The following is a 24,285-nucleotide window of genomic DNA, read 5'->3' as shown; positions in this document are numbered from 1 at the left end:
CCATACTGGTCGTTGTGGATTGATTTTCCAAGGCTTCCCACTTCATTGCCCTCCCCAAGCTCCCATCGGTTCATGAGACTGCCACACTCATGGTTCAACATGTGTTCAGGCTCCATGGCTTTTCTCAAGACATAGTGTCTGATCGTGGTCCACAGTTCACTTCCCGTTTTTGGAAGGCTTTCTGTTCTCTTGTAGGAGCCACGGCCAGCCTCTCGTCTGGCTTCCACCTCCAATCTAATGGCCAGACTGAGAGAGTGAACCAGGAGTTGGACACAACCCTGTGCTGTCTTGCCTCTTCCAACCCCAATTTCTGGAGCTCCCAATTGGTTTGGGCAGAGATCGCCCATAATAACCTCCCTTTGAATGCCAAAGGGATTCCAGCCCTAATCAAGAGATCGATGTAGGAGTTCCTGCTGCTGAACAGCTGATCCTACACTACAAGTGCACCTGGAGACGAGCCGGGGCTTCTCTGCTGCGCGCCCAGAAACAGCATTCCCGGCAGACTGATCGGCTCCGTCGAAAGGTAAGGCCATTCCAGCCAGGAGAGGAGGTCTGGTTGGCATCAAGGGATCTTCCCCTTAAAGTCGAGAACCGGAAACTGGTACCACGCTACATGGGACCTTTTGTACTGGAAAAGCCTGTCAACGAGGTGTCCTATAGATTGCGTCTACCAGCATCACTGAAGATCCACCCAGTATTCCATGTTTCCCAGCTCAAGCTGGTTACTTCCTCTCCCCTGGTCGCAGTCACCCCACCTCCCTGCCTGGTAGATGGTTCCCTTGTCTATCCTGTGCGGCGCCTCCTGGCACCTCGCCGGGCACGTGGTAAGGTCCAGTACCTCATGGACTGGGAAGGGTATGGCCCAGAAGAACGTACTTGGATCCCAGCGAAGGACATCTTGGACAAATCGCTGATCTGGTACTTCCAGCGGACACAGGTCTGTGGTGCCTCAGGGGCTGCGCCTAGAGAGGGAGCCCTGTCACAACCATGGATTTGGCAGCGCAGTAGATTCCGCAATTGCTCTTATGAATATGCACGTGTCAGCTAATTATTATTTTATCTTGATAGTATTTAACTCCATACTTGTCGTCATAATGCTTGTTGAGACTTGGACACAGCACAGCAACGCTTCGCTGCCTGTTTGCATTCAGCCTTGCCTGAAATATCGGACTGTCGAGTCAATTGACTCTGAAGACTAGCGGTATACGTTTAATATTTAGATGTTCTTTTCAGCCGCAGTGTAGGCTTCGTTTTCCTTTTGAGAGTCTTAGTTAACGGCCCTGTTTGGCCCAGCGTTTATTGTTTAATTTTCTCTTTAATACCGTTCGCAATAAGGTCTGTGAACTATCGACCTGCGTCAGTGTCTCTCACTCTGCACTTGGGCCCTGCCTGAACGAGGTAACACTGTTATTGTTGCACAGGGGCAGGGGGAGGGAGTTGCCCACCCCCGTATATCCCAGGGAGGAGGGGAGTACAGAGTGAGCACTGTCTTCTTCCCTGGCCTGCCACCACCCCCCCCCCACCCACTGCCGCAGTGGGTAAAGGCTCAGCTGGGTCCCAGGTACAGAGTGGTGTGGGTGCATTCTGGATTCAACCACAGATCAGAGAGCAGAGTTTGGTGGTGGGGTTGGGGGGTGGTTGGACAAAGCCCCTCATTGGTCAGACGGGGCTGATTGAGGGTAGAGGGGTGGTACAGTGAGGGAAAGGGGTAAAATGGGGGAGGGGGAAAACAGTGAAGAGGGAACAAGGGGCAGGGCAGAGCGGAATGCAGGGGGGTGGATAGAGCAAGGGGAAGGGGTGGAGGGAGGTGAGGGATAAAGAGAGGGAAGGGGTGGAGGTGTAAAGAGAGGGAAGGTGGGGCAGGGCATTGCAAAGGAAATGAAGTGTGGGGAGAGGGGAGAAACTGAGAGGAAGGGTGGTGGAGCGCGGATGAAGCAGGGGAAGACCTCCAGCCTGGGGACTCCTTACCGTCTTGCCTCCCTTGCCGATGACTCTGCCGGCGGCTGAGGCGGGCACCTTGATGTGAGCCTCCAACTTCACCTCCTCCTTGGGGTTGAAGAAGTTCTCCTCCTTCAGCCTGCCATAAATCCGACCCTGGGCCTGGAGAGTAGCAGAGAATGTCATCCCGGGACACCAGAGCCCAGACACGGCCAACCCAGCTTCCCAACCCCAGGATCGGTCAGCATCCCCGGAAACTAGAGCCAGCCACGGCCAACTCGGCCTCACAACACCAACACCAACCCCAACCCCAGCATCGGTCAGCATCTCAACCCCAACCCCAGGATCGGTCAGCATCCCAGAAAACCAGAGCTCGGGCACGGCCAACCCGGCCTCCCAACACCAACACCAACCCCAGCATCAGTCAGCAGGCTTGGGGAGGGGGAGAAAGAGACAGAGACAGAGACACAGGGAGAGACGCTGGGGTACGGAGAAGGAAGAAGGGGAGACACAGGAGCTGTGAAGGGGAGCGAGGAGAATGGAGAGGCAGTGGAGATGACAGGTGAGGGTGATGTAAGGTGAGATGGAGGGACAGGTGAGGGATGGACAGACGGGTGAGGATGATCTAAGGTGAGATGGAGGAATGGGTGAGAGATGGACGGACAGGTGAGGGTGAGGTAAGGTGAGATGGAGGGACGGGTGAGGGTGACGTAAGGTGAGATGGAGGGACGGGTGGGAGAATTCTCCCCATGTCTACCCCTCCCCCCACCCGTCCATCCATCTCACCTTACCCCCCTCCCCATAGCCATTCCCCATTTCACCTCTCTCCCTCTCTGTCCCCACCCCCCTTGCCCAACACAGAGAAGGAGACTCGGAAATGGAGAGTGAGAGAGGTGAGATGGGGAGGAGTTTGAGAAAGGAGGAGAGTGAAGAGGGAGGGAGGAGGAGGAGGAGGAGGGGAAGAGGGAGGAGGAGGGGAGGGAGGGAGGAGGAGAAGGAGAGGGAGGGAGGGGGGAGGAGGAGAGGGAGGGAGGAGGGGGGAGGAGGAGAGGGAGGAAGGAGGGGGAAGAGGAGGAGGGAAGAGGAGGAGGGAGGAAGGAGGGGGAGGAAGGAGGACAGAGAGGAGAGGGAGGAGGAGGAGAGGGAGGAAGAGGGGGAGGAAGGAGGGGGAGGGAGGAGAGGGAGGGAGGAGGGGGAGGGAGGAGGGGGAGGAAGGAGAGGGAGGGAGGAGGGGGAGGGAGGAGGGGGAGGGAGGAGGGAGAGGGGGAGGGGGAGGTGGGGGGGAGAGAGAGAGAGGAAGGACAGAGGAGATGGGGGAAGAAAAAAAAGACGGGAAAGTGTGTGTTTGTTTCTGAAGTGACACCCCCAACCCCAGATGCCTCTTCTGGGCTCATCCACCAACCTTAAACTGTGCCTCTGGAGAGCCAGTGATAATCACCATCCGCTCACTCGCGTCAGGGCCCTCTGCGGGAGCGATCTGAATACACACACAAACAGAGTCAGTAACTACACCATCCTCCCCACCAGACCTTTGCTGGGATCGGCCAAGTGGTAACGCTGGACTTCCTCCCTCGATGAGCAGCTGAGTGTGGGTGATTAGACCTCTCACTGCCCCGCTCACACTGATGTCACTCCACACACAGTTCGCAGAATGACCTTCTACACGACTCAGCTCTCTCCCCACAGCCCTGCAGATCTCTCCCCTTCACAAACTGACCCACCTCCCTTTGAATTTGAACCACCCAGTCTCACGGCACCCTTCCCATCAGCCCCCCAGCCACTGTTGGGGGACAGAGCCTTCACGTCGCCCCGGGTCCACCTCCATCCAATGTCCCCTGATTCTCATCTCTTTTACCAAAGGCAGTTCCTCTCAATGGATTCTGACCACCTCAGAAATGCTCCCTAAAGACCCCAATCCCCAAAACATGATACAGTAAAGCACAGGAAAAGACTCTTCCAGCCACCATGTTATGCCAAATTAATTGAGCTGGCAACGCCAAGTAAACAAATCCCTTCTGTCCGCACGTGATCAATACCCCTGTATCGTTCCTACCCATCACCCAGCTATAATGGGGGCTTCTCCCCCCTCATGCTCTGTATATTCATAGGCCTTTTAAACGCCCCTATCATATTTGCCTCCACTACACCCCTGGAAGTGCACCCTGGGCTCCAACCGCTCTGTGCAATAAAAACCTGCCCCACACATCTCCTTCGATCTTACCCCATCTCACCTGAGACGCACGCCCTCTAGTATTAGACATTTTCAACATGCGACCAAGATACAAAGCCTGTCTAAGCCTCTCATACTTTTACAAACCTCCTCCGGTCTCCCCTTAGCCTCCGGCTGCTACCAGGAAAATAACCCGCCTCTCCTTATACCATAGGCCCTCTAATTCTGCTAAACCTCCTCTGCGCCCTCTCCAAAGCTTTGCGCATGCTCCATGTTTACAATCAGGCAGCCAGAGTTGACTGCTCAGATGTGGCCGAACCAGTTTGATAAAGCTGACTCTCACCTCCAACGAATAAAGGCAAGCAAGCCATAGGCCTTCTTCTGCTACTCGCTCAAATTGTTGAGGTTCTTTCAGACACCCCAAGATCTCTCTGTATACCAACTCTGTTAATGATGCTGCCATTAACTGTGCACTGCCCTTTTCTTAAAGTGCAACAAACACTAAGTTTCAGTGTTCAGGTAGCTAATTCCCACAGTTGTCTTACGTTCTTATGCCTTCAGTTTGGTCAGAAGGGTGAGGGGCGTGCAATGCTGAAAAGCGTAGAGAGAGAGAGAGAGAGAGAGAGAGAGAGGGGAATAGGAGGAATATGTAAATAGCTTGTTGATAGTTGTAGTTTAAAAACGCCAGAGACTCCAGACACAGAAAGTCATGGTGCATCTGCAGACAGCAGTGGTCTGGCCACTAATGGAGTATTGGCCCCACAATGGTTAGGCCCCAACTGGATTGTTGGGCCTACCGGTTTGACTCTAACTAGACGCAAGGCTTCCCAGCGTGGGGCCACGGACCCCTTGCTTAAGGGTATTGGTTCATGGCCTAAAAAAGACTGGGAACCCTTGAACTAGAGTGGCTGGCCCAGTTGTGGGCAGCCTACTTCAGGAAAGATGTGGAGGCTTTGGAGGGCCACCAAAGAGACTTATTAGTATGAACTTTGAAACTTTGTGTTGCACTTTAAGAAACACTTCCCCACAAGCCATCTGATGGTTACGAAAACCCAATTTACAGACAGCCCTACGTGTGAACTAACTGCCATGATAACATTAAATTCTAATGTCTGAATCCACACTCCCCACAATGTTTCATAATTGCCATCCTTATCAGTCCTATGTGCACTCATGCCCATCCTGTGGAGGATTGGTCACCATACTGAGCTTTGTGCATTTTCTTGTTTCTGGCCCAAAAATCAGCTCATGGACGCCTGCAAAGACAAACCCTGCTGGTGACTCAGGGATGGTCTGTGTTATAATTTCCTGTCAGACAGACAACTTTCTGGCGGTGCTACAGATCCTCTTACTCCATGGCCTTAAGTCTGGGCCACGTAAGGCGCAAAGTGTGGAATGAAGGTGAACAACACTGCTAGTCCTGAAGTCATTACAGGCCTGAGTGGTCCATGACGACCAAGATTCCCATCTAAGCCAGTCACATTTGCCCATGTTTGGCCCACAGCCTTCTAAACTTTTCCAGTCCATGCACCTTTTAAATGTCGTAACTCTCGTGTCCCAACCACACCCTCTGGCAGCTTGTTCCATATCAAAGTGAAGAAATTGCCCCGCAGGCCCTATTAAACCTTTCCCTTCTCACCATAAACCTTTCCCTTCTCACCGTAAACCTTTCCCTTCTCACCATAAACCTTTCCCTTCTCACCGTAAACCTATGTTCTCTGGTTCCCGATTCCCCAACCCTGGGAAAAAGACCGAGTGCATTCAGTCCCCTCATGGTTTTAGGTTCGTAGGGACGGTTTTGGGGACAGGATCTACAAGTCCACTGGGGATGTCGAAGGGCCAGACTGTGAGCCCAGCCTGTCCTGGGATTGGAGGTCTGTGTGCATGTGAGAGGGGAACAGGGTTTGTTGCTTGCTGTGTTCTCCTGTGTGTTTTTCTGCCGATACTGTGTTGGCTCCAGTACGTATGGCAACACTTGGAGCTGCCCCAGCACACCCTCATGTGTGTGGGCAGATTATGCAAACAACGCATTTCATTGTCTGTTTCAATGTGTATGTGGCAAATAAATGTAATCCTTCAATCTTAATTTTAGACCATAAGACACAGGAGCAGAATTAGTCCATTTGCCTCATCAAGACTGCGCCGCATGAAAATTCCTGTCCCTTTGTACTCTGATTTGTAAACTTTCTCCCTGTTTAGAAAGTAATCAATTCCTTTATTCCTTTTTGCAAAGTGCAGGACCATACACTTCTCTGCACGATATTCCACCTGTCACTTTTTTGCCCATTCTCCTAATCTGTCTAAATCCTTCTGCAGCCCCTTGCTTCCTCAACTCCACCTGCCTGCCTAAGTTATCTTTGTATCATCTGCGGACTTGACCACCAAAGCCATCAAAACCTGGGTCAAAGGGCTGGCGGCTAGTTCTCAGCCACGGACAGAACCAGGGATGAGTGAAGGGCCTTACCTTGATCGAGGCACCAGCGAACCTGGAGAGCTGCTTGATTTGCTGTCCCTTCTTCCCGATGATGGCTCCCACTGCCTGGGTGGGGATGAAGAGGTGCACCACCTCCTGCTCAGAGGTCTGCGGGGAAGGAGGCCACGGGTCAGTCTGGTGCAGGGAAACGCAGACACCCCCCTCCCCCCCCGATCAATGGGGCAGCAGGCTACACCCTGGGCCGCTCTACTGCTCTACGTAGGCGGAGCCCACTCGGCCACCGCGATCAGTGGTCAGCAACAGTGGGGGCGGGGGGGGGAGAGTGGTGGAAGCAAAAGGGGAGGGGTCTGAGTGAAAATCACCCCTCCCACTCTCGAGGGATTTGTCACCACCATTAGGCCCGAGGCATCAAGTCCTACGCGGATGGCTGAGGGAAGGCTGAAGGGAGACAGGGTCCCAGTGAAGGACAACATGAGTAGAGGGGAGAGTGGCCACCACGGGAGGAGGCCGCAGCGCATGGGTGAACACCAACCTTGCAGCTGCAGGAACCAGCAATGCATTCACTAACACAGCTGTGCTGCACTGCAGACTTGCAACTGACGCAGGAGGTCATCCTGGGCTATTCAACAGCAACCACTGCACAACACCCTCCCACCCTGCCCCCCATGGCTGCAGTAGGAGCTGGTTGGATCAAACGCAGCGGGGGGGGGGGAGAAGGGAGGTGGGGTGCATCACATCCTCAGGTCGAGCAGTTGGTGACTGCAGCCCGTATGGGACAGGGACACTGGGGTGAGCCAGTCGAGGAGGCTGACCTCCTGCCCGTGTCTATGCTTTCTGCCCGCATCCCAAAGCTGGGGCATTGGACCAGCTGTCCGCCAGAACATACCTGGCTTGTGTGGGGGGGGGGGGTAGGGAGGGTTGGAATCTGGGAGTTGATGGTCATGCGGTGAGAACAAAGTGAGATTCGCGTGGGAAGGGCGTAAATGGGTGCCAGATGCAAGGGCCTGGCCTGCTGCTGTAGAGCGAGGTGACAGTGGGGACAGAGGAACTTCAGCAGGGATGCCGCACTGCTGCCTGGCGTTCCAGGAACTGTGACTGTGATCGTCGCGGCAGCAGCTGAGAGACAGAACCAACCCAGGCCAGTCCTAGGCCCACTGGGAAGACCCTCCCACCTCCTTGACCGAGAGCAGAGGCGGTGTTGGGGGTTCGTGTGGGATTCTGAACCACAGCCACCATAGTACCCCGTGTCCTACGGCTTCCGCCGCCTGTGCCCTGACGGGGGACACCACAGCTTGTGTGAGGCACCGTACTCCTCGTACACTGCGCCTCCATTTACAAAGCAGCCTGCAACCTGAGGCAGAAGGCCCGTTGCAGCTGTTTAAAAAACGCTGGTTAGACCACACGTGGAGTACTGTGTGGAATCCTGGTTGCCCCCATTACAGGGAGGACGCAGAGGCTTTGGAGAGGGCGCAGAAGAGGTTTACCAGGGTGCTCCCTGGATTAGGGGACATGAGCTGCAAGGCAAGGTTGTACAAATCTGGAGCACTGAAGGCCGAGGAGAGGCCTGACACAAGTTTATAACATTATGAGAGACACCGATAGCGTAGACAGCTAGAACCTTTCTCCCAGGATGAAATGTCTAACCACAGAGGACATGTGTTTAAGGTGGGGTGGGGTTAATTTCAAAGATGTTCTGGACAAGTTTTTATCTTTACACAGAGTGGTGGGTGCCCAGGGGCGGGGGGGGGGTGCAGATACAGTCGAGGCCTCATGGCAGCAGATACGGCGGAGGCCTCGTGGCGGCAGATACGGTGGAGGCCTCGTGGCGGCAGATATGGCAGAGGCCTCGTGGGGTAGATACGGCAGAGGCCTCGTGGGGGCAGATACAGTAGAGGCCTTGTGGGGTAGATATGGCGGAGGCCTCGTGGGGGCAGATATGGCAGAGGCCTCGTGGGGGCAGATACGGCGGAGGCCTCGTGGGGGCAGATACGGTGGAGGCCTCGTGGGGGCGGATACGGTGGAGGCCTCGTGGGGGCGGATACGGTGGAGGCCTCGTGGGGGCGGATACAGTAGCTTACTGGAGCAGATACGGTAGAGGCTTTCAAGAGGTTATTATATAGACACATGAATATGCAGAGAATGGAGAAATTTGAATCACATGCAGGCAGAGGGACTAGGTATCATTAGTTTAATTAGTTTGTCATAACATGGTGAGCCAAAGACCCTGCTCCTGTGCCGTAGTCTTCAATTGGGGTAACAGTGATGGGCCTCTGGGAAGGAGAGGTGACAGAAGAAATGAGGGAAGGGCATAGATCACTGCCCTGCACTCTGACACTCTTCACACAACCAAGGAGGAAGCTATCTGCTGAGATACCCTCTCAGGTATACAGAGGGAGATCTCCCTGTGATCAGCTCTCCCTTCCCCCAGTGCCGGACTCAATCACCACCTACATTCAATATACCATACAGAATCAAGAGAGTCCATGATCACCCGGTCCTGACGGGAGAACCAATGATACAGCAAAACATTGGGCAGTTCTCTCCACACCGATTGCCCAATACACCCACACGTGCCTAGCGAGAACTGCACAGACTGTCACCTTGGCAACCAGAGCTGTCAGCATCAGTCAGAGGACAGGAACCATCACCACAGACCACTAGCATTACTGCTTGGGAACACAATACTGTAGGGACCAGAGCTGTGCCAACAGCGTCACTGTCACCATGGGAACCTGAGGGGACCCTGTCACTGAGGGGACCATCACCATGGATACCAGACCCATCACCATTACTGAGGGCACTGTCGCCATAGGGATTGTCGTCATCACTGTCAGCACCACCATTAACTGTGGGACTGTCGCCATGGGGCCCAGAGCAGATACCATTACCATGGGGAAATGGGTCTTTACCATGGGGTCCGGAGCAGATACCATCACCATGGGGACCAGAGGCACCACCAACTCCAAGGGACTGTGACTATGGAGACCAGGGCTGACACCCTCAACATCCACATGCCTCCCTACAATGGATATTGTGTAATGGGAAAGGATTAATAAACAACATTGATATGGGTGAACGGCAATTGAAGGGGATTGAATTCTTACCTAGACTGAGAGTGAGAGATTCAATTGCAAGGAAAGGCTCCCAGTTCCTAACTAACTACAACCATGTCTGCCACAGATTGGAGAAAGTTATTTCACTTAGCGACCCCCTCCCCCTCCCACTCGACGTTCCCTCCCTATTTCACTGGTTCACAGTGAATAGGGAATAACAGGCATTCCACAGCTAGGCTTTGCATGAATGAAAACCATGGATTGTGACAGGGTTAGCACTGGAACCAAGGACGGGAAACACTACAAAGCCCAAAGACAGTGTTGACCCTGAGCATTGGCTATAGTTACAAACAAAGCTGACAGCAAAGAGAGGCGAAAATACGTAACGAGGGTGAGCTTGCAGAGATAATTAAAACTGAACAGTTAAACTGTAAAATATAAAAGCAACAAAAAAGTGAATAGAGAAAGATTACTAAAGACACCTACACAGTAGGTTCCTCATGGTCAGAAAACAGAGAACTTTATAAGGAGCAACGAAAAGATAATCCACTATAGTTAGGTCACAGTCGATGTATTGATGCAGTTCTGGGCACTGAAATATAGGAAGGATGTGAAAGCTATGGTGAGGGTGCAAAAGAGGCTCCTAGGATCCTACCTGGCTTGGAGAGTATTATTTTTATAAAGAAAGGTTGGACAAGGTTGAAATAAAACAGAAAATTCCGGCAATAGTCAGCAGCTCAGGCAGCATTTTCTGGGAAGAGAAACAAGAGTAAAGGTTTCAGGCTGGAAATGCTTTGTCACAACCGAAATGGAGACAAAGTGAAAGAGCTGGTAAGGCTGCAGGGAGGTGGGCAGGGAGCTTGCTTCTGATAGGGTGAAACTGGGGTGGCCCCGGGATTAAGCTGTAAACAAGGTTACCTGGTCAATGAGTGAATGGAGGGAGCTGGAGAAAACATAGATAAAACCTTAACAAAAGAACATGGGAGTTGCAAAATGTAGAGTGAGAGGACAAGGTCCCTAGTGAACAAACTTTGTTTCAGTGCAAGGAGTACAAGGTTAAGGCAGATGAATGACAGAATCAGGTTTAATATCACTTTCAGATGTCATGAAAACTGCTGTTTTGTGGCAGCAGTACAGCACAAACATAGTAATAAAAACTATCAATTACAATAAATATGAAACATATACATGCGCAGCATACACATATATACTGTATAATGTGAAATAAGTAGTGCACAAAGAGAGCACAGATATAGTGAGGTAGTATACATGGGTTCATTGGCAAGGCTCAGGACATGACAGAGGTTGCAGATTTAGTCAGAAAGGATAAGTAAGCACGTGTAGAGTTTAGGAAGCCAGTATTGGACACGGCCTGTGAAGAATATAAAGCAGGCAGGTAATAAGTAAGCACGTGTAGAGTTTAGGAAACCAGTATTGGACACGGCCTGTGAAGAATATAAAGCAGGCAGGTAATAAGCTAAACAAAGAATCAGAAAGGCTTAAAGGGGCTTGAGCTGTCCTTGCTGAGGAGGATAAAAGAGAATCCCGAGACATTTTATACATAAATTTAAAACTACGGAGCGGGTAGGACTACTCAAGGACAAAGGAGGGAGTCAGAGGAAGCGGGCAAAGTACTCTGTTCCCATTAGTTCTGGTCGCCTAATTGTAGGAAGGATGTGGAAGCTTTAGAGAGGGTGCAGAGATTTACCAGGATGCTGCCTGGATTAGAGAACGTGGCTTATGAAGATAGCTTGTTTAACTTAAGAGCTTTCTTCTTTGAAGAGAACGGGGACGAAAAGTGAATGAACAGAGGTATACAAGAGGCACAGATTGAGTGGATAGACAGGAACATTTTCCCAGGGCAGAAATGGCCAATACCGGGGCATCATATTTCTAAGGTGATTGTAGGAAAGTGTGGTGGGAGTGGGGGGATGAGTGTCAGAGGTATGCTCTTTACACAGAGAGTGTTGGGTGTGTGGAACACCCTGCCAGGGGTGGTGCTAGAAGCAGATACGTTAGGGATATTTAAGAAATTCTTCGATGGGCACATGGATGACAGAAAACTGGAGAGCCATGTAGGTGGGGAAGGGTTAGATTGATCTTAGAGTAGGTTAATAGGTCATCACAACATCATGGGCTGAAGGACCTCTACTGTGCTGTAGTGTTCTACGTTCTACTAAATGAACACTTCACACCAGTATTCACCATGGAGGACATGGGGTGGGGGGCTGTGAGATTGGGGAGGGGCACGTGAGTAAGGAACAGGTGGAGGTGAGTCTCTTGAAGAAAAGGACAGGTCCCCAGGGCCTGACGGGGCACTCTCCAGGTTACTAAGAGAGGCAAGAGAGATTGATGCATTTTGATGTAGCACTTCGTGTCTCTCCCCCCACCGTCAAAGCCACAGGCGAGGTCTCAGAGGACTGGAGAGCAGCCAGTATTGTTCCCTGGTTTAAGGGCAACAAGGATAATCCAGGAAATTATAGGTAAGCCTTATTTCAGTGGTATGGAAATTATTGGAGAAGGTTCTTATGATTGACTCACACCTGGAAAAGCATGGACTTATTAAGGGACTACTAGCACGGCTTTGTGTGAGGCAGTTCGCGTCTTTTGAACTTGACAGTTTTTTTATGAGGAGATGACAAAGATGATTAGTAAGGGTAGGGCAATAAATGCTGTCTACATGAATTGTAGCATAGCTTTCAACAAAACTCTCTCATGGTCGGCTGTTCTGGAAGATGGGACCCGTGGAGACTTGGTAGACTGGATTCACATTAGCCTTCGAGGACAGAAGATGGAAGGTAGAAGTGGAGAGTTTTCCTTTTGACCAGAAGTGAGAGCAGTATCTGCAGAATCTCTTGTGCGTATTGCTGGAAATATGATAGTGGTACTCCACAGGGATCAGCACTGGGACCTCCGTTGTTTGTGATACGTATGCGCAAGTCATTTAGACAAAATTTATTAGTATGCTTGCAGAATTTTCTCAGCACAGAAATGTCAAATACTAGGGGGCACAGTTTTAAGGTGAGAAGGAGAAAGCTTAAAGATTTGCAAGGCTAAAAGACTTTGTTTTTTTTAATATATATATATATAAAAACATGGTAGTAAGTGCCTAGAAAGTGTTGCTAGGAGAAGAGTGGAAACAGTCATAGTTATAATAGTTAGGAGGAATTCATGCAGCTCATGAATAGGCAGGGAATGGATGGAGCTAGACCACGATGAGCAGGCCGATGGGGTTAGCTTAATTAGGCATCATGGTTAGCACAGAAATGGTGGGCCAAAGGGCCTGTGCTGGACCTTTCTATGTTTCTATTTCTAGGCTCATTCAGCTTCTCTCTTTGCAAAGGAGGATATACAAATCAAATCTCCAGGAAATCTTGGAAAGCACAGGGTACAGTGAGAAAGTAACTGAATTAAATTAGTTTTAGTGGGGAAATGGTTCTCGGGAAACTTTAAAGAGATAAAAAGCAGCTAAATCCCCAGCCTGACGGCCAGTGTCCCAGTATGATCGCTACAGGTCATTTCAAAATGACTGTAGGTGGACGGCAACCGTCTTTTCCCCACAATAGGAGAGTCCAGAACTAGAGGGTGTAGATTTAGGATGAGTGGGGACCAGTGGGGCAAGCAGAGGGTGGCACCTATGGAATGGGCTGCCAAAAGCTGTGGCTGAGGCAGGTACCGGTACCACTGGAGAGGTGGAGCTGAACGCAGGAAATGGCGACTACCTAGGCACTGTGGTCAGCATGGACACATTGGGCCGAAGGGCCTTTATCCATGCTATATTTCTCTATGACTCTACGTCCTGAGGACGTGGCACTGGACATACCAGATATGTTGGAGGTCGTTATTCACATTACTTAGACTGTGGAACAGCTGTAGAGGACTGGAGGGAGATAAAAGAGCACTTTTTGAAAGCAGGTAAAGAGTAAATTGGAAATTATTGACTAGCTAGCTTGACGCTGGTAATAGGCAAAATGCGCAACGTTCAAAGTAAATTATCAAAGTACGTACAAGTCACCATATACCATCTTGAGATTCATTTTCTCGCAGGCATTCACAGTACAACAAAGAAATGCAATAGAATCCATGAAAAACTGCACCCAAACAAAGAGTGACAAACAACCAATGTGTAAAAGACGACAATCTGTGCAAAAAAAGTAGTAAATAAATAATTCTGAGAACATGAGCCCTTGAAAGTGAGTCCACAGGTTGTGGAATCAGTTCAGAGTGAAGGTTATTCACGCCCGTTTCAGGAGCCTGATGGTTGTAACTCTTCCTAAGCCTGGTGGTGTGGGACCCAAGGCTCCTGTACCTCCTTCCCGATGTATACAGTGAGAAAGGAGCATGGCCTGGATGGTGGATGACAGCACCAGTAGTAGATTTGCTTAACGTTGGGGAGGGTTTTTTCCCTGTGATGGACTGGGCTGTGTCCGCTTTTTGTAGGTATTTCTGCTCATGGCCTTTAGTGTTTCCATAACAGGTCACTCTCCACTGTACCCTGGTCGAAGTTTGTCAAACTTTTGGATGGCGTGCCAAATCTGTGCAAACCTCTAAGACAGCAGAGGCGTTGTTATGCCTTTTTGTGATGGCACTTAGAAAAGATGTCACAGCTAAGCACTGGCTGAGTGACAGGATCGAAAAGTTACATGAAATCATGAAAGGGAAATCGTTTTTGACAAATCTGCCTGGAAGTTTCTGGAGGATGTAATGAACTGAATGGATGAGGAACAGCCAGTGAGTGGGTGCATTTGGACTTCCAGACAGCTTTTAGCCTGCAAAATTAAATCACCTGCACTGGGCTAAGGTGCTGGGATGGCTGGTTGATAGGAAATGAAGCGGCAGCACAGGGATCAGATTAAGATAACGATGACCTTTACTTGCCACATGTACATCCAAGCAGATAGTGAAAGGCGCCAACTCAAATCAGTGAGGATTGTGCTGGGTGTCACCACACTTCCAGACCCAACATAGCCCAGGGCTCACCAACCCTAACTGAATGGACTGTGGGAGGGCAGCAGAATACCCAGAGGAAACCCACCTGGTCATGGGGACCACGTACAAACTCCTTGTTGGGAAGTGAACCCCAAACTTGCTGCCAGTGCTGTAAAGGGTTGCACCAACCGCTAAGCTAGTAAACTGCCCCACAGCGTATCCCCATGCTCAGTGCTGAGACCCCAGCTCTTAGTGAGATATATTGATGATCTTATAACGTCCCCAGCGTTTGCACATGACACAAAGCCAGCTCCCATCCTAGGACGCAGAGATGGTCCAAGCCGACTCGGACAGGTCGAGGGAACGGCAGGATGCAGTGTATCTGGATAACCACACCGCTTGCCACTTTGCTGGCGACGGATCAGGAAGTGTGCGCAACAAGACCCGGGTGTCCCAGTGACACCGGCTGCTGCAGGGGAGCAGACAGGCGCAGGAGGCGGTTCAAGGGCACCCAAGGCAGCGCTGCTACCCCCCCAGCTCCAGCGACTTGGGTTCAAGTCCCACACCGGGTACACGCTCTCCCCATTCCCCCTGCGTGCCCCAGTTCCTCCCACATCACAAAGACGAATGGGACGGTAGGTAAAATGGCCGTACTGTGTACACCAGCGTGTGGGTGACAGGTAGATGAGGGGAACGTAGGAAGGATAGGTCACAGGTAAAGTTAATCTGTGTAGCCTCCTTCGACCTCGTCAGGGAACAATGACGCTGAATTTAGCGGTGCTCCCCCTTTGAGCGTTATCACCAGCTTTTGCACATTGGTTGTTCAGCAGTCTTTGTGCACAGCTTTTCATTGATTCTATTGTATTTCTTTGTTCCACCGTGAATGCCTGCAAGAAAATGAACCTCAGGACAGTACACGGTGACAGATACGTACTCTGATAGTAAATTTACTTTGAACTTTGAGCAGCTGGGGGCTGCATTTCGGCGAGATTGCTAACAGCCCCTCCCCCCCACCACCGTTGTGGCTGGGCCCAGCAGCCGACAGCGACGGGTCAGAGAGGTGGCAGTAGCCAGCGCACGGCGTGGTCAAGCTCGGCTCAAGGCTGTGCCAGCTCGGCACTTGTTTGGTGTGTGGCACTTACAGTGTTCGGCTGAGCCACTGCACCGACTGCCGCTGTATTATACAGAGCCCCTGGGTAGCACAGCTGACTCTACATCAGGAGAGGAAAAAGGTGTCAGTTACTACCGGCCCGTCACAATTCATTACATTTCTCCCAGTGTCGAAAGTCCTCACGCCCCACCACCACCAACCACGGGCACAGGGGAAGGGAAATGAGGCTGCCCACGGGGAGGTCGAGTGTCGCCTGCACAGGGGAAGGGAAATGAGGCTGCCCACGGGGAGGTCGAGTGTCGCCTGCACAGGGAAAGGGAAATGAGGCTGCCCACAGGGAGGTCGAGTGTCGCCTGCACAGGGGAAGGGAAATGAGGCTGCCCACGGGGAGGTCGAGTGTCGCCTGCACAGGGGAAGGGAAATGAGGCTGCCCACGGGGAGGTCGAGTGTCGCCTGCACAGGGGAAGGGAAATGAGGCTGCCCACGGGGAGGTCGAGTGTCGCCTGCACAGGGGAAGGGAAATGAGGCTGCCCACGGGGAGGTCGAGTGTCGCCTGCACAGGGGAAGGGAAATGAGGCTGCCCACGGGGAGGTCGAGTGTCGCCTGCACAGGGGAAGGGAAATGAGGCTGCCCACGGGGAGGTCGAGTGTCGCCTGCACAGGGCACAGGGGAAGGGAAATGAGGCTGCCCACGGGGAGGTCGAGTGTCGCCTGCACAGGGGAAGGGAAATGAGGCTGCCCACGGGGAGGTCGAGTGTCGCCTGCACAGGGGAAGGGAAATGAGGCTGCCCACGGGGAGGTCGAGTGTCGCCTGCACAGGGGAAGGGAAATGAGGCTGCCCACGGGGAGGTCGAGTGTCGCCTGCACAGGGGAAGGGAAATGAGGCTGCCCACGGGGAGGTCGAGTGTCGCCTGCACAGGGGAAGGGAAATGAGGCTGCCCACGGGGAGGTCGAGTGTCGCCTGCACAGGGGAAGGGAAATGAGGCTGCCCACGGGGAGGTCGAGTGTCGCCTGCACAGGGGAAGGGAAATGAGGCTGCCCACGGGGAGGTCGAGTGTCGCCTGCACAGGGGAAGGGAAATGAGGCTGCCCACAGGGAGGTCGAGTGTCGCCTGCACAGGGGAAGGGAAATGAGGCTGCCCACGGGGAGGTCGAGTGTCGCCTGCACAGGGGAAGGGAAATGAGGCTGCCCACGGGGAGGTCGAGTGTCGCCTGCACAGGGGAAGGGAAATGAGGCTGCCCACGGGGAGGTCGAGTGTCGCCTGCACAGGGGAAGGGAAATGAGGCTGCCCACGGGGAGGTCGAGTGTCGCCTGCACAGGGGAAGGGAAATGAGGCTGCCCACGGGGAGGTCAAGTGTCGCCTGCACAGGGGAAGGGAAATGAGGCTGCCCACGGGGAGGTCAAGTGTCGCCTGCACAGGGGAAGGGAAATGAGGCTGCCCACGGGGAGGTCGAGTGTCGCCTGCACAGGGGAAGGGAAATGAGGCTGCCCACGGGGAGGTCGAGTGTCGCCTGCACAGGGGAAGGGAAATGAGGCTGCCCACGGGGAGGTCGAGTGTCGCCTGCACAGGGGAAGGGAAATGAGGCTGCCCACGGGGAGGTCGAGTGTCGCCTGCACAGGGAAAGGGAAATGAGGCTGCCCACGGGGAGGTCGAGTGTCGCCTGCACAGGGGAAGGGAAATGAGGCTGCCCACGGGGAGGTCGAGTGTCGCCTGCACAGGGGAAGGGAAATGAGGCTGCCCACGGGGAGGTCGAGTGTCGCCTGCACAGGGGAAGGGAAATGAGGCTGCCCACGGGGAGGTCGAGTGTCGCCTGCACAGGGGAAGGGAAATGAGGCTGCCCACGGGGAGGTCGAGTGTCGCCTGCACAGGGGAAGGGAAATGAGGCTGCCCACAGGGAGGTCGAGTGTCGCCTGCACAGGGGAAGGGAAATGAGGCTGCCCACGGGGAGGTCGAGTGTCGCCTGCACAGGTCGAGTGTCGCCTGCACAGGGGAAGGGAAATGAGGCTGCCCACGGGGAGGTCGAGTGTCGCCTGCACAGGGGAAGGGAAATGAGGCTGCCCACGGGGAGGTCGAGTGTCGCCTGCACAGGGGAAGGGAAATGAGGCTGCCCACGGGGAGGTCGAGTGTCGCCTGCACAGGGGAAGGGAAATGAGGCTGCCCACGGGGAGGTCGAGTGTCGCCTGCACAGGGGAAGGGAAATGAGGCTGCCCACGGGGAGGTCGAGTGTCGCCTGCACAGGGGAAGGGAAATGAGGCTGCCCACGGGGAGGTCGAGTGTCGCCTGCACAGGGGAAGGGAAATGAGGCTGCCCACGGGGAGGTCGAGTGTCGCCTGCACAGGGGAAGGGAAATGAGGCTGCCCACGGGGAGGTCGAGTGTCGCCTGCACGGGGAAATGAGGCTGCCCACGGGGAGGTCGAGTGTCAGGGGAAGGGAAATGAGGCAGGGAAGGGAAATGAGGCTGCCCACGGGGAGGTCGAGTGTCGCCTGCACAGGGGAAGGGAAATGAGGCTGCCCACGGGGAGGTCAAGTGTCGCCTGCACAGGGGAAGGGAAATGAGGCTGCCCACGGGGAGGTCGAGTGTCGCCTGCACAGGGGAAGGGAAATGAGGCTGCCCACGGGGAGGTCGAGTGTCGCCTGCACAGGGGAAGGGAAATGAGGCTGCCCACGGGGAGGTCGAGTGTCGCCTGCACAGGGGAAGGGAAATGAGGGCTGCCCACGGGGAGGTCGAGTGTCGCCTGCACAGGGGAAGGGAAATGAGGCTGCCCACGGGGAGGTCGAGTGTCGCCTGCACAGGGGAAGGGAAATGAGGCTGCCCACGGGGAGGTCGAGTGTCGCCTGCACAGGGGAAGGGAAATGAGGCTGCCCACGGGGAGGTCAAGTGTCGCCTGCACAGGGGAAGGGAAATGAGGCTGCCCACGGGGAGGTCAAGTGTCGCCTGCACAGGGGAAGGGAAATGAGGCTGCCCACGGGGAGGTCGAGTGTCGCCTGCACAGGGGAAGGGAAATGAGGCTGCCCACGGGGAGTCGAGGTCGCCTGCACAGGGGAAGGGAGCCACGGAGGTCGAGTGTCGCCTGCACAGGGGAAGGGAAATGAGGCTGCCCACAGGGAGGTCGAGTGTCGCCTGCACAGGGGAAGGGAAATGAGGCTGCCCACGGGGAGGTCAAGTGTCGCCTGCACAGGGGAAGGGAAATGAGGCTGCCCACGGGGAGGTCGAGTGTCGCCTGCACAGGGGAAGGGAAATGAGGCTGCCCACGGGGAGGTCGAGTGTCGCCTGCACAGGGGAAGGGAAATGAGGCTGCCCACGGGGAGGTCGAGTGTCGCCTGCACAGGGGAAGGGAAATGAGGCTGCCCACGGGGAGGTCAAGTGTCGCCTGCACAGGGGAAGGGAAATGAGTCTGCCCACGGGGAGGTCAAGTGTCGCCTGCACAGGGAAAGGGAAATGAGGCTGCCCACGGGGAGGTCAAGTGTCGCATCGCCTGCACAGGGGAACGCATGGTACAGCCACTTCCATCATAAGCAACGTGGGAGCACACCCCAAACACACATCACAAGCGCTCACTGGCACGTGCGCGTGCACACACACAGGCACACACGCAAACAGACGTGCGCACACACAAATCGATGCCTGCAGATACGCACAAATAGATGCCGCACACAGACAGACCTGCACACACAGATACACATGCGTAAACAGGCATAAGAACACATACAGACAGATGCATAAACACAGAAATAGACAGGTAAACATAGAAACAGACAGATAAACACACACGGACAGATGTATAAACACAGATGTCCACACACAGACAAATGCACATACGTGCAAACATAAGTGTACCCACATCAGGGGTGGGGGGATGCTGAGGGCACCACCCTGATTCCTGTCACAATTTGAACAGTCCCTCCATCTGTCTTTCCCACCGTACCCCTTTGGGCAGCAGCTCCACCTTACGCTGGCAGGCTGCTGCCGGCCAGCAATGCAGACGGGCAGATCAAGAGAGGAGGAAGAGGGTGAAGGGGCTGGGTGAGAGGGAAGGAGGCAGTGAGAAGTTGGAGGAAAGGAACGGGGGGGGAGATGCAGAGCGGGAGGGCGGAAGGAGCTGGTTGGTATAGAAAGAGAGATGGGGCAGAGGAGATGGAAAGGAAGAAGGTGGGGCCGGCTGGTGGGGCAATGACATCGGCACCGGACCCAGGAGCGGAGGTTCCCAGGTTCAAAACCAGTCGGGTCCATTCCCCAGTACGCTTTCCATCCACGCCGGGTTGAGCATCGAGATTGCAACTCGACCTCGTAAGATAAAGGGAAAATACTGCGAAAATGCCTGTGTGAGGAGTGGCTCGCCACACAGTCTCTCTCTCTCTCTCTGCGCCTTGTAAAAGCCATGAAAAAGACATCATCACGGACGCACACATGCAGACTCGCACGCACACAGGCAGACGCCAAAAAAAGGAAAGGAAAGGAAGAAGGTGAGACAGGAAGGTGGGTGTTCTGGGAAGAGAGTGGGGAAGCATCAGGGAGAACAGCAGAAAGAGGTTGAGGGGGGGTGGGGGAGACAGGGTGAGAGAGAAGGTAGCGGAGGAGACCCCGCAATATGAGGCTGTCAGCAGAGGCACCAGAATCACAGCGGCAATGGAACAAAATTCAACGTCGGCAGACAGAGGTCGGTGAGAAGAGGTGGAGAGAAACAGAGGGAGACAGAGGTAAGGGAAGCCTCTGAGAAAATCAGCCCAGAGGAAACACAAGGGCCAACAGATGTAGGAATCTGGAGCAACACACAAAATGCTGGAGCAACTAAGCACGTCAGGAAGCAGCTTTGGAAAGGAATAAACAGTCAACATTAACAGCTGAGAGCTTTCATCGGGACCTCATCTTCATCCTTCTGAAGGGTCTCCGCCTGAAACGTCGACTGTTTATTCCTCTGCATAGACGCTGCCTGACCTGCTGAGTTCCTCCAGCATTTAGTGTGCATCACAAAACACAACCTACTCGAGGAGCTCAGTGAGCTGAGCAACACGTGTGGGGAGTGGGAGGAATTAGTGCAGGGTTTCGACCTGGAACATCAGCAATTCTTTCCTTTCCACAGATGCTGCTCAGCTCCTGAGATCTTCCAGTGGATCAGCTCCTGAGATAGAAGGTGATGCATGCGTGCGTGCGTGTGTGGCTGGCTCAGAGAACTTCAGACATAGGAGCGGAATTTGGCCATTTGCCTCATTGGATCTGCTCTGCAGGAAGGGCCTGGAGAAACGGGGGGGGCACCCAGTACTCCCCCTGCAGAGGAAGAGATTGGAGGTGAGGGTCACAGGGACAATAGCAATGCTGCCCAGAAGCCGTGCATGAAATGGACTTTCAAAGTTCAAAGTAAATTTATTAGCAAACTACGCATATATCACCATATACTACCTGAGATTCATTTTTGCAGGCGTTCACAATAGAGCAAAGAACTACAATAGAATCAATTTAAAAAAACACTACACCGATTTCACCAAGCAGAGGCTAACAAATCTGTAGAATTCATAGTCACACAAGGTGGTGGGAGCCCAAGTCAATGGGTGCACTGAAGGCAGAGATTCATAGTTTCTCGATTGGTAAAGGACTGAAGGACACATCAGCCACGATTGAATGATAGAGCAGACTCGATGGGCCGAATGGTTCGGTGCTGCTCCTGTATCTCTGGGAGACCCTTTCAGAGTGACATCTCACAGAGCGGCTGGCAGGGGGGGAGGGCTGTGGAGGCAGTGGGACAATCCTGCCCTGAAAATATGCAAGCATTGGGTCTTGTCACAGAGCTGGGCAAATGGCTGGCCAGGTACAAGGGGAGACTCTGTCCCAACAGCAGGAGGGGGAGACTGCTTCCCACCAAAGGAGGGGGAACGGGAGACCCTCCCCAGGGATGTGAACTACCAATTCAACCCGGGGGTGGGGGGCAGTAGTTGTTGGAAACCTCCATTCTGGGAGGGCAGGGGACAGAAGACCCACCCTTCACTGTACTGCACCCCAACCTTGCCATTGCTACGCAAGGACACCAACCACCGGGAAGGAGCACCGGCTCGCACGACTACAAACTCACCACAAAGGGGCTGTAGGAGCTGCCACCCCCTCGAGGCCGACCTGCTGACGGAAGGACCGACATTCCCGACGAGAAGATTCCCAGAGCGTTGAGGTTCAGACCCGGGATCAGGTTGACTTGTTGCTGGAAGAGTAGTCGGTGAACCAGAGTCAGGCTTTGGCAGTGTGATTCTCCGAGTCCCACCGCACCTGCCCCCCGCCCCCAGCTCCCACCCCCGCCGTCCCTCCCTCTTCTGGAGCCCAAATCTTCGCAGCAATTCCTGACTTGGGAATGCAGAACAGTATAAAGCAGGAGCAGGCCTTTCTGCCCACAGTGCTGTGCTGAACTAATTGAGTGCTTTACTGAACTAATCCCTTTTACCAATACAATGTCTGTGTCTGTCCCTTCTCTGCAAATTCACGTTCCGATGTAAAAGCCTCCAACACCCGTCTCATCTGCCTCTACCAGCACCCTTGGCAGCGTGTACCAGTCACCCACAACTGCGACGGAATACAAACTCACCCCACAGCTTCCCTTTCAACTTGCCCCCTCTCACCTTAAATGCAAAAGTATCAGACATTGGCAGAGAGAAGATATCGGCTGTCTGCTCTGCTTATACCTCTCATGGTCTGATAAACCTCTGACAGGTTTCCCATCTGCAGCCACTGGGTCGGGGGCCAGTGGAGTTAAGTCGGAATCGTGCAACCAAACTGGCAGACGCTGCCATCAGAGCTGGTGACCCAACCCTCGGCTGACCAACCCCCGGCATTACTGTAAAACCGAGACAGCCGCCGCCAGCGCTCTCAGAGACGGCAGCGGGTAGTGCTGCTGATCTCCAACGCACCGACCGACACGCAGGGCCCACAGCAAAACCCAGAGCAGCTGGACCTTCGGTCTGTGGCATCGAGGGAACTGGGTGAACCTTAAACCACTTTAAAGGAGGAAACCGAAGAGAGTGTCGCTTTCTGAGTTTGGATTTCACAATAGCATTTTAGCTGTGCCCACATGTTCCCTGCTGCTGCAAGGGTCAGGGGTGCGTATACAGGTGTCGCCCGCTTTTCAAACGTTCGCTTTACGAAAGACCTACATTAGTTACCTGTTTTCGCTAACAGAAGGTGTTTTCACTGTTACGAAAAAAAGCAGCGCGCGCCCCGAGCAGCTGCTCTCCCCCAGATTCGGAACTGCATTCTCGCCAGCATTGCTTAAACACGAGCCTGTGAGCAGCCGTTTGCAAGATGAGTTCTAAGGTATCGGAAAAGCCTAAAAGAGCTTGTAAGGGTGTTACACTGAGCGTAAAACTAGACATAATTAAGCGATCCTGGTGAATGAAGTAAGGACAAAGTGAGTTTGGCTTGTGGAAGTTGACGAAGATGATGTTGAAGAAGTTTTGGCATCTCATGACCGAGAACTGATAGATGAAGAGCTGATGCAATTGGAAGAGGAAAGGATAACAATTGAAACCAAATGCAGTAGCGAACGGACCGAAAGTGAAGTCGTCCAGGAACTGAACGTGAAGCAACTGAGTGAGATTTTCACTGCAATGATAAAGTACGACTTTAATTTTGAAAGGGTACGTCGGTTTAGGGCATTTTGCAGGATGGTTTGAGTGCTTACAAAGAACTGTATGATAGAAAAATGCGCGAGGCTAGCAGTCAAGCAAGCTGTCATTTTTCAAGCAGTTCCACGTCAGCCACAGCAAACGACAAACCTCGACCTTCAACATTGAGGCAGGCAGACGCAGAAGATAACCTGCCTGCCCTGATGGAAATAGACGGCATCTCAGTGTCCCACCACCACAACCCCTGGGCTGCGGACAGATACGAATTCGTGGAGAATGCAGCGGTAGCCGGGACGCACCCAGCACATCTTTCCAAGAAAAAAAGTCGAAATAAACAAGCTAATTAATTAGGTGCCGCCTGGCACGTAAATGTCGGCCCAGATCAGAGGTGATTGTCGATTGCGTCGCCTCTGATCTGGGCCGACATTTACGTGCCAGGCGGCACCTAATTGATTAGCTTGTTTATTTTGACTTTTTTCTTAAAGATGTGCTGGGTGCGTCCCGGTTACTGCTGTACCACTGCTGGCTTCGCAGATCGGTATCGGTTTGCTGCCTGGAGGGTGGGGACCACTGCACCACCCCAACCTCTGACGACTCAGCCTAACACACCATCATCAGTGTGCTTGGCGCTGTCTTCCCGATTCTCGTAAGTGATACTACACTGTACATACATTATTTCTACTTTATATAGGCTGTGCATTTTTATGTGTTATTTGGTATGATTTGGCAACTTCATAGCTTAAAGGTTACTGGAGAGCGCTTGTACCATGTTTTTGCCAACAGCGCTTGCACGAGATTTTCCCTACGGAGAACAGTGCAGGCAATGATTGTAGAGGAGTATTTCTACTTTATATAGGATGTGTATTTATCATATCATTCCTGCTTTTACCATATGTTACTGTTATCTTAGGTTTTAAGTGTTATTTGGCATGATTTGGTAGGTTATTTTTGGGTCTGCGAACGCTCACAAATTTTTCCCATATGAATAAATGGTAATTGCTTCCTCACTTTACGACATTCCGGTTTACGAACCGTTTCATAGGAATGC

The 24,285-nt window shown here is 53.1% G+C and overlaps 1 protein-coding gene across 5 annotated transcripts in view; it reads right to left on the bottom strand.

The window, feature by feature from the left end:
* Window positions 1-24,285, bottom strand: part of igf2bp2a (insulin-like growth factor 2 mRNA binding protein 2a) — a 163,145-nt gene that overhangs the window by 15,879 nt on the left and 122,981 nt on the right. For 3 of the 5 annotated variants that reach the window (XM_063051532.1, XM_063051533.1, XM_063051537.1), the window contains exons 10-14: window positions 21,701-21,823; window positions 15,667-15,735; window positions 6,573-6,689; window positions 3,341-3,415; window positions 1,969-2,100 (exon numbers count right to left, since the gene is read on the bottom strand). In XM_063051532.1, the coding sequence (XP_062907602.1) occupies window positions 1,969-2,100; window positions 3,341-3,415; window positions 6,573-6,689; window positions 15,667-15,735; window positions 21,701-21,823 (516 nt within the window). The remainder of the gene's footprint in view (window positions 1-1,968; window positions 2,101-3,340; window positions 3,416-6,572; window positions 6,690-15,666; window positions 15,736-21,700; window positions 21,824-24,285) is intronic. The other 2 variants (XM_063051534.1, XM_063051536.1) reach the window with 1 other exon arrangement.

Source organism: Mobula hypostoma, chromosome 6, assembly GCF_963921235.1.
Source record: "Mobula hypostoma chromosome 6, sMobHyp1.1, whole genome shotgun sequence".
NCBI lineage: Eukaryota > Metazoa > Chordata > Chondrichthyes > Myliobatiformes > Myliobatidae > Mobula > Mobula hypostoma.
This window is presented reverse-complemented; position numbering and strand designations above follow the sequence as displayed.